The sequence below is a fragment of the Thermobia domestica genome, chromosome 10, assembly GCF_964235325.1.
Source record: "Thermobia domestica chromosome 10, izTheDome1.hap1.1, whole genome shotgun sequence".
NCBI classification, from domain to species: domain Eukaryota; kingdom Metazoa; phylum Arthropoda; class Insecta; order Zygentoma; family Lepismatidae; genus Thermobia; species Thermobia domestica.
The window spans coordinates 84879933-84889777 of record NC_137463.1 but is presented as its reverse complement, the minus strand read 5'-3'; the positions used below and the strand labels follow the sequence as shown (position 1 = coordinate 84889777).

The following is a 9845-nucleotide window of genomic DNA, read 5'->3' as shown; positions in this document are numbered from 1 at the left end:
GTCATGTAGCCAAAAAGGAAGAAAGTAGGAACGTTTTCAAAGTTTTAAATAGACGTCCAACCGGAAAACGATCATTAGGAAGACTTAGGCACAGATGGAAGGACAATATTAAGATGGGTCTCACAGAAATAGCAAATCAAAGTAGAAACTGGATCCAGTTGGCTAGGAACAAAAATCACTGGACAGCTTTTGTGAATGCGGTATTGAACCTTCGGATTCCATAGGCCATAGAGTTAGTTAGTTAGTTCAAGTCCGTAAAACAGAGATTTTCTATAGTAGTCCGAAAATTCATGGTATTCTTGAAGAAAAAGTTACAAGAATTTCACTTTATTGTTGATTAGAGTTTATCTTTCCTTTCAGCAGCAAGGCTCTATGAGACGTGGACTTACAGCTTAACGTGGAATCCGAAGCACATGAGTTCCAAGCGGGATTCCCCACCTTACGGATATATACCTATAGGAACTAAGAATGTAGCAGTTAATCACATGTTAATTCTTAAATAGCGAGCACTCGTCATTAATAATATATCATAATTTCGGCAAAATATATCACCACCCTCACCAGACACATCATCTAATTATTATCCGACAGTTTGTTTGACGAAGGCAACGATACGTTGCCGAAACTACAGCACAGATTACAAATACAACTATTTACATTGGTTAGATTTTATTTTTACTTAAGTTATACAGTTTCAAAGCTAGAATGAACAGCATTCTGTTTTTTCATGTCCATTTCTACTCTGAAAATAGTTATCCGTCGAAACTTCTTTCTCTGATTTCATTTTATGATCTTTATTTTCCGACAAAAATTTAATTGTAATTCCTTTTTCGAGACTTAGATTACCGATTACATTGTGGCTACTTAATCCACTGATTTAATGAAGAAGTATTCTTGTTTTTCCTTTCAAGTGGAAGAGGCTAATATACTTCTGATCTTACCAATTTGTTCTTTAAAGTTATTTTAATATATTTTTCTTCCTAAAACTAAGTTGATGGTTAGAATTTCAATCATTCCTTCACAAAATTTAATTTTTATATTTCGAGACTTGCCAGGCTTTTCCTGGAAGAAAAAAGTGAAATGTTAAAAAGGTTATGCGAGAAACAAGGATACAATGAAATAAATACCTAATAAGAGTTATTAAAAAATGAACTACATAGTCTTTAGTTAGCTGAACAAGTTGGATTGTTAATTTGTTACTTACATATGACGATGTTAGGTTTTCAACCTTCTTGCTGCTGCTCATCCTACCCATCTTCTGACTTTAATCAATTGACAGAAATCAGAGTTTATTTTATTTACTGCTACTACTAGTACTACGACTATTATTATTATTATTATTATTATTATTATTATTATTATTATTATTATTATTATTATTATTATTATTATTATTATTATTATTATTATTATTAAATATGGAAGTTTAAAAAAATACTTCGTCAATTGGTCTCTTTAGATCATTATCTATTTCCTTAGCATAATCATTATCAATTTTAAAATGTTTAGAAAATCACGAAAGAAAATTGTCAATTTCTGTATTCGTTATGTATTCTTCTAAACTTTAATTTATGTATTTACTTTCATTTTAAAAGCAAGATTTATCACAAGCACTTGTCCCCTTATATACTCCATTATTCTCTACTTCTTTATGACTAACAAGGGACATGTTTCGGTTCGAACGCGAGGATCAACATAAAACTTGGTAGACATATACAGGACTAAGTACTGACCACTGTAGGGGGAGTCATTCCCGTGTAAAATTCGTTTTCCCCCGACAGCTCCACTTACCCTTCGAAACACTGGCAGTTAGATTACGTGTTGTAGGCGCTGAGTGAAGATCAGTCAGGTAGGTCAGTGTGTGTGGTAGTAAACTCCACTTAGTATTAGGTGTGGTAGTCAATGTGGAAAAATGGAGCGGGCTGTTGCATTAACCCCTTTCCTCTAGTTGATCTCTTAAAAAAGCAAACTAAGGCGCAAATTTAAGGATCAGACGTCAGTTGAAGTGAAAGATGAGTCATTTGCGACATTTTTGTGCAATTTAATTATCAGTGAGTACGAAAATAAATTAGAAATGATACACAAATCTACACTCTACAGATATTATGAAGAAAATATCAGGGCACAGGAAGACATCAATGATAGCAGTTCAGAACGGGAACAAGATAGTATTCCAGAGCGGGAACAAGACAGTACTCAAAGTGAATACCACGTATCTCCAGACGTAAACTGAAAAGTACAGTTTTTTTTTTTTTTTTTAAGGGGGGATACAACTCGTATAGGAAGCTTCTGGAACGACATAAGAAATTTATTTCGTTAAGTAACTGCAAACCTATTTTGGATTATGCATATGCACTGTCTACGAACTTTGCTTCATTCAAAGGGAATCGGGAATGAAACTCCAAACAGTGAAATGTGAAGTCATCAGAGAGCATGGAGTATCAGTAGATTACTGGCATTTACAGTGCTGGGCTTTCCAAGCGGCAAAATAAGTTGGCTTATTGGAGTTCAAAGTTTCGCCGACTTTCATTGAAAATCTTTAGAAACAAGCAAGAATTATTTCATGAACAATTCATAATATCTGTAGAGTGTCGATGTGTATATCATTTCTACTTCATTTTCGTACTCACTGATAATTACATTGCACTAAAATGTCGCAAATGACTCATCTTTCACTCCAACTGACATCCGATCCTTAAATCTGTGCCTTAGTTTGCCTTTTAACAGTTCAACTACATGAAGGTGGTTAATGCTAACAGCCCACCTCATTTTTTCACATGACTACCACACCTAATACTAATTGGAACTTACTACCACACACTGATGCACCTGACTGATCTTCACTCAGCTTCTACAACGCGGAATCTAACTGCTAGTGTTTCGAAGGATAAGTGGCGCTGTCGGCAGAAAACGAATTTTACACTGGAATGACTCCCCTTACAGTGGTCAGTACTTTGTCCTGTATACGTCTACCAAGTTTTATGTTGATCCTCGCGTTCGAACCGAAACATGTCCCTTGTAAGATGTGTGCTATGTGGTGAATCTGGGGTTTAATCTCTATGGATATTCTCGCCTCGGATAAAAGTCCGAGTAGTAGTTCGAATCCCGCTTGAAATAATATATGTCTTGTACTCGTCAGTCGAAAAAAGATAAATCCAATCGATCAAACAAACAAAAAAAAAAAAAAAAAGACAGAAAAAAATAGTAGAGAACACTTCCAAGTACTACTGCATACGGCAGTTCCTGAGAACTAAAATATAGGGAAGACTATGAAAAATTTAGAAGCTTGTATTGAATTTTGAAATATAATAAACTTGATCTTTTAGTTTTCCGAAACATTGCTTTATATTAAACATGTGCAAATTATAAAAAGTCTATAAAACAACTTTTTGTTTGTCCTGAAGATAACTATATCTCAAATTAGTACTGCTACTGCAAAATTTATATATTAAATGTTCCCAGCAATATAATAAATTACATAATATTATACCTTAGATATTTTTCAGTTTTCTTGGAATAGGTACATTAATTGTAAGAAATAACTGAACATATACGTTGAAGCCAGATTTTCCTTATGAAAATGTATTTAAGAAAGAAAATTGACCAGAACTAATAGGAATAAGCCATGCCAAAGCTGGAGTATCATGTAAATGTGGCATTAACTTAAACCTGCAAGTACACGTTGGGATTTGTAGGAACACAATCACATTTTGTGAATTCATTTTAGTAGTCTGATGGACAAGACAGTAAATTCAGTTTCCAGTTTCAGCTCCCAAGGATTTATTCATAATTTCTCAATGTGCTACATCTTTCCAACTAGTATATGTTGTAACGTTGCGACCGGCGTGTTTGCTTACATAGTCCTGTTTCCTGCAGAGCAGTTGGGTTTATTTGGAATGAGGCACTCTGTGACTTTCTACGCTAGAAATTTACATGAATATTCTAGGAACAAAAATGACTACTCATTATCCTATATTAAGATACATTCCAGTCTAACAGTTTTACTAATCATATCTAAAATCCTTGTGTAACAAAAGGTAAGTGTACACGGTGGCCCAAAAGTAGGTATACAGTCCCATACTGATCTGCTCACTGTATTTCATATTTTTTATTGTTATCAAACAGGTAAATCTAGCTTCTTTATCATTTGTTCTTAATGTCTTTTTACTTATAACTTAAGCCCGGAACAGATGAAGCAAATAAACCCATAAGCTAAAATGCTATACTGGATCAATGCAGGGGTGTATATCGGCTTTTGGGCTACCCTGTATAATTGCAGGATTAATAGTTCAGCAAAATGTTATACAAACAGTGTTAAATATATTTTCAAGTTCTTGTCCTACGAACGACAGTTTTATATTTCTACTACCGCACTGAAAATTATATTTTCTAAAATCTTAAATAACAAAGAAAGGGAAGAAAGAAAACAAAAATATATAATCAGATCAACAACTTTTTATATTGCATGCCAAACGTAATTCATTTTTTAAGTAGAAAACATAAAGTAGAAAACATGAAAAATCTACTTAAAACTAAAAACTAACACAATCGTGTCTATTGATAATTACCTACTAATTCTCGTCTTGTAATAAAAAATATCCATTGATGAGTTTACGTGGCACGGATTACCAAGTTGGAGGGAGTTGTCTGTAGATATTCTTCCACTAATACTCATTTTCATAATAAGTCAATTGTCATGTGATTTTCTTGTAGTTCATTCAAAACAAGTTAAAAAAAAAAGAATCACATTTTAAAAGAAACGAGTTTAAAAAAATAATATTCGCTACAAGCATGCCGTAACAAACTATAACATTCACACAATTTCATTAAAAGTTTGTTCTTCGTTAGTTGAAATATCACAGTAATATCACACACACACACTCACACACTTCTCCTTTCTAATCACTTCATTGTTTCTGGGACAATTTCATTTTCTCAGCTTGTTTCTCTGAAAGCTGTATTAATTTTCTTCGTTTGTAGATAAGCCATACAAAAATTCCTAACGCAAGAACTCCCAGACATAGGAAAGCAAAGATAAGACCATATGACAGCTTATCGGCTGTGACAGCTGCGAAGTAGAGACCAGCCACCATACTGGGAGTTAAAGGTACTGTTACCTATAAAAAAATATTGGTACAATTTATTAATAATAACAATAAATAAATGCAACATTTTACATGTATAATATTTTCTAATTTAAATTTTGTGAATTCAGCTGATTCAACTTAAAGAGGAAGACAAAATTAGAAATAGAACTTCCATTTAACATGGGTCATAAAAGTTTTTCATTATATATTTCGAGTGTATGAAGTTTTGTTTTGGAAAAGTGGAATATTTCAAAATAAACGACAGATACATTAATGCGGATGTACTGATGAAAGCTTCATGGGCATATTCAAGTTGTGATTTATTATATTAATAAAAACTTCATAAAGAAATCAAGTATTAATATAATAAATTACAACATTAATATGTCCATGAACTTTCCATTGGTACAGCATTGATGTATCTATCATTAAGCATCACCATTATTCACCCGTTTTCGAACACAGTTGGGGATGTTCACGTCAGACTACTGTAGGTACTCCAACGGTACGTTGGCTGTTTTCAACAACCATCCTCGGAACCTTTCCTACCCAATAATAACAATTGTGCTGGTTAACTAATTCCCCAACATGATAATGTGGTTTCATCTCACCACATGATATTCCCGAAAAGATCGGAGTAGTCTTAATACCAAACCACCGTCATATCTTCACACCCCAAACAATGGTCACAGTCTTAGAGCCATAATTGCTGGTGGTAATGTCGTTTCCATGGACGAAAATTCAAGTCTCTCTTCACGACAGTTCGGATTGTGTGTTGTCAGGTTAAACCAATGTCGCGAGATCTCTATCTTTGTGATTTCTGAGAACTTCGAGTAAACTAGTTGCACATTTTTCTTAGTCCTGAATCTTGAGAGGCTATCGCTTTTTCTAATATCTGCTACAGAATCTGTGTCCATTAGCTTCGAATGGCAATTGCTTATCATCTTTGCATCTGCCAAGGCACGATTTTTTTTTTATTTATTTATTTTTTTTTATTTTTACAAATCGCCACCATCTCTATACTTGTACCCTGGCATACCATACTTCGTACCGGGATGCCAGCTGTGCCCACTCACGTAGGGCTAGATAACTTCTGTGACTGTAAGTAACAAAGTACTTTTTATTTCAAGAAAATTGGTTAAGTATTAAACAGTTATAAACAATTTTCAATAAGGTGTTAACTTCCGCCCTCTTTCATCATACACCGAAATGAAAAGTGAAATGAAATGATATTTCTAGTTTGAAGTTCCACTGATATGACCTTTATGCTAAAGGAGAGGACACAACAAAAAGTGTTTATGGCCCTTCGAACTTTTTAATGCATACTAGCTGTATTCACTCCTGTTCCCTCTTGTTAAAATATTATCATTACTAACAGCTTTGAACTTAACAAAACAAAACAAAACAAAAAAAAAAAAAAAGGAAAAGAAAGAAAAAACCTAGCGCAATTTTCACATTATAGACTAAATTGGTGATGAATGAAAATCTACTTAAATAAGTAATGATTTTCAGTCATTGAATTTACGTGTTAAACGAATGGATTTTTTAAATATATACATATGTAAGGAAGGATATTTAAATACATTGCCTGATATAAATAATAATCTAAACAAGAAAACTTATATTATGAAAACTAATTAACCGACTAAGAAAATAAATGAATAAGTAATTCCTAATTGACGAATATAGCTTTATGAAACAATCAAGTTTTCAGAATTAAATTTTAGTATTGATATTGACTGGAAACCAATTAATATTTCACGCAAAGTATCTAAATTAGAGAGATTCAAAAAGTTGTAATTCTTTTTAAAAACTAAATATCCTCGTGACTTAAACAAATATTTGCTGTTTCATTGCATGTGAATTCTTTTCCGTATAATTGAAATCCTTGTGAAGTTGGGGAAACGATACTTTCTATTTATTTCAATGTAAACACTTATCAATGATTTTACCATCAAATGCTGTAAATTCAGATTTCTTCAATCCATAAGATGTCTCCAGGCTAAGATACTCGCTTTCTTACAAGCGTCATTACCAAATACAGCTGTTAGTTAATGAAAAAGAATTGTTACTGAAAACTGTGTTTGAACATACTGAAATCATTTGCTTTAGGCAATCCTTAATTACTGTGTAAAATATGAAAACTCTGTAGGTATTAAATTGAAAATGTAATTTATATTCAATTGTTTTCGGAAGCATACATGAAATATTTATTCTTTGTAAAAGCAATAATATTTGTAATAGATGGCAATTGTGAAGTAACAGAAAATTGTTCGCTGACTCGTCAAGCTGTTTCGTGTGTATTTTGCGCTGGAGGGCAAAGTTTGACAGATAGATTATTAAGTAGAAAAGGGAACAGTAATGTGAGGGTATTATTTTATACAATCGGGAAAAATATATTTGGCTTGCCACTATATTTCGAAAAAAGAAAGAAAAAAAAGAGATATCAAAATCCATTCGTTCATAAAAACAGAAGAAAAGAAGACACAAAAATTTTAATCTTGTATCAAAATTCATCTTGCTTAACACACCTATATTTATCTAGATCATACTTATATTTGTATGTATGCTTTACTGTAGACTTTATGTTTTATTTCTCGAAGCACTTACATTTAGATTTCTTTTGATGCCTATTTCAAACAAGAATATTGGTTCCGAAAGTAAAGATATAAAACGTAGAAACTTCGAAATTGTCAAACGTTCCGCTTTCAGATGAATTTATCTATCTTTGATACAGTGAAATCCTTAAAAGCTAAAACGGAAACTGTTCAACTGACATATGTGAGTGCAAGAAAGAGGGCATGGATTTAGAAGAATAATTTATGAAATTTTCAGTTTCAAAAAAAATGTGTGTGTGTGTGTGTGTGATGAAAGAATGTCCGACATAAAGGGTGTTCAGCTATAAGAGTAGTATTTAATGCTACAGTGCAAATCATTTTTACATTAATCACCTATTATTTTTTTTTAAAAAAAACTAGTAACAATTAATTGCGGAGATTTGGTAGGATGATGGAATTTATTCCTTGCACCTTCGAACAAAACTCAAGAAAATTGACTTTGCACATGACATATAGTAATGCTTATAGCCACTCGCCGTTCTTCACTCCTAAAATCAATAATAAAACAATGCTCCTCTTCTACTAAATCTCTGATACTAACCGTTTCAAACCACGCAACTGGCAGAACTAGGTTGTCGGAAGGTAATCCATTCATACGACGAATACCTGGTACTTTCTTAGCAACTACGTTCATTTGTAATCGAGTAGTGGCTGACAATACTACTCCAAGTTTCTGAAACAAAAGAAAATAAACAAAGTAAGCATAATATTGTATTAATAAAATATTAACTTGAACTCTGATCTTATTAATCTTTGCTTTACCATGGGTTTAAGTGTACAATTTTCTACAAAGGGGCTAATTTGGTTGCCCCACACACATTTTTCAGGGAACATGATAAACGTAACTTATAGGTCAAACTGTGTCTTGTTTTCTGGTACTTCCCAGTCCCCGCCAAGTGAACTTTGCGGTGGACAAACACCGTGTGCGTGGGCCTCCTCGGGGTTCTCCCGTCTCCTCTCACTTTCTTCATTCCACCGTTACATTAATTTCTCATTATCACCGTCTCCTTTAGCGTAACTGACATAACCGTGGGACGTAACACTCAAAGATTTATTTTTTTTTCTGGTACTGTCTTCAATTAACGACAGATAACATAAAATCATAATAGCAGTGTATCAGGGCTGAAATGGAATTGTTATCGAAATGGAAACTTTATACGTATTTTCAAGCAACTTAACCTTATCTTATCTACCATAACCTATTCTAAACCACTATTGTTCCAATATTTTTTCTTAGTTTTGACATTTATTTTACTTGTTTTCGCAAGATACGTATGTCACAGTGTCTTTCTTAACTCTGGGTGTAGAACCCGTAATATACCAACAAGGGTAACTGAGTTATATCATAGCGTATTTTTTTGAATCTAAATTAAATAATAATTAATGTAAGCAAACTAAAGTATTCGTTTCTTATTATAATAAACAACATAAAAAGGGAGGCCCACATTTGTCCTAAAATATTTTCATTAACGATATTTAGAGAAACAGTTTTAGGGGTAATTGAGTTACTCCGTTCAGTAGAAATAGGGTTAACATTTTAATTCTCAATCAGTCACCAAGTCTGGTTGTGTTGAAACTGACTGTTTAATAGTTTAAGGTACAGTAATGTTATCTTTTCGCTTCGTTGTTTACGTTTGTAATATTCTCAAGGGTGAGTCAAGAGTTATGGAATATTTCGGTCATGTACTTGCTTTATGCGTCAAGTTTACTAGGAAAGCCGCCTAGCTCTCAAAATAGAGATTATCATGCTACACTTTCTGAAACGCCAGTGCTTCGTAACGTCAATCTCGGTTTTTGCTTTTCGTGGCGAAGAACTTCTGTACTGCAGTTTCTATCTTCTCATCATGTGGTTGTTAATGCATCATATACGCAGAAAGTAAGACAACGAACAAATCGGAACAATTAGCAAGCAAACTGGGATGGTCGAATTGTATGTCGGATGTGACAGTTTAATTCTATCAACTTTCTGGGGTCTATTCCAAGTTGTTCGAGACGTATGAGACATTGCGTTATCTTGCTGCAAAAGAGCTCGCTTTCTGTTTATAAATAGACGATATTTTAGTCACATGATGGTATACATCTGCTCTAACTTTCGGAATACAGGTAAAGATGATGAACAACGCTGGGCTGGTAGATATAC

At 33.2% G+C, this 9845-nt stretch overlaps 1 protein-coding gene across 5 annotated transcripts in view; it reads right to left on the bottom strand.

Annotated features, from left to right (window-relative positions):
- Nucleotides 1-652: 652 nt before the first annotated feature.
- The window catches only part of LOC145662520 (scavenger receptor class B member 1-like), a 244130-nt gene continuing 234937 nt past the window's right edge, over nucleotides 653-9845 (bottom strand). For 4 of the 5 annotated variants that reach the window (XM_081728178.1, XM_081728176.1, XM_081728177.1 and 1 more), the window contains 2 exons: nucleotides 8247-8378; nucleotides 3764-5117 (listed from right to left, as the gene is read on the bottom strand). In XM_081728178.1, the coding sequence (XP_081584304.1) occupies nucleotides 4908-5117; nucleotides 8247-8378 (342 nt within the window). In that variant the 3' untranslated portion in view covers nucleotides 3764-4907. Of the gene's footprint in view, nucleotides 1063-3763; nucleotides 5118-8246; nucleotides 8379-9845 lie in introns of those variants that run through there. The other variant, XR_014127061.1, reaches the window with a different exon arrangement.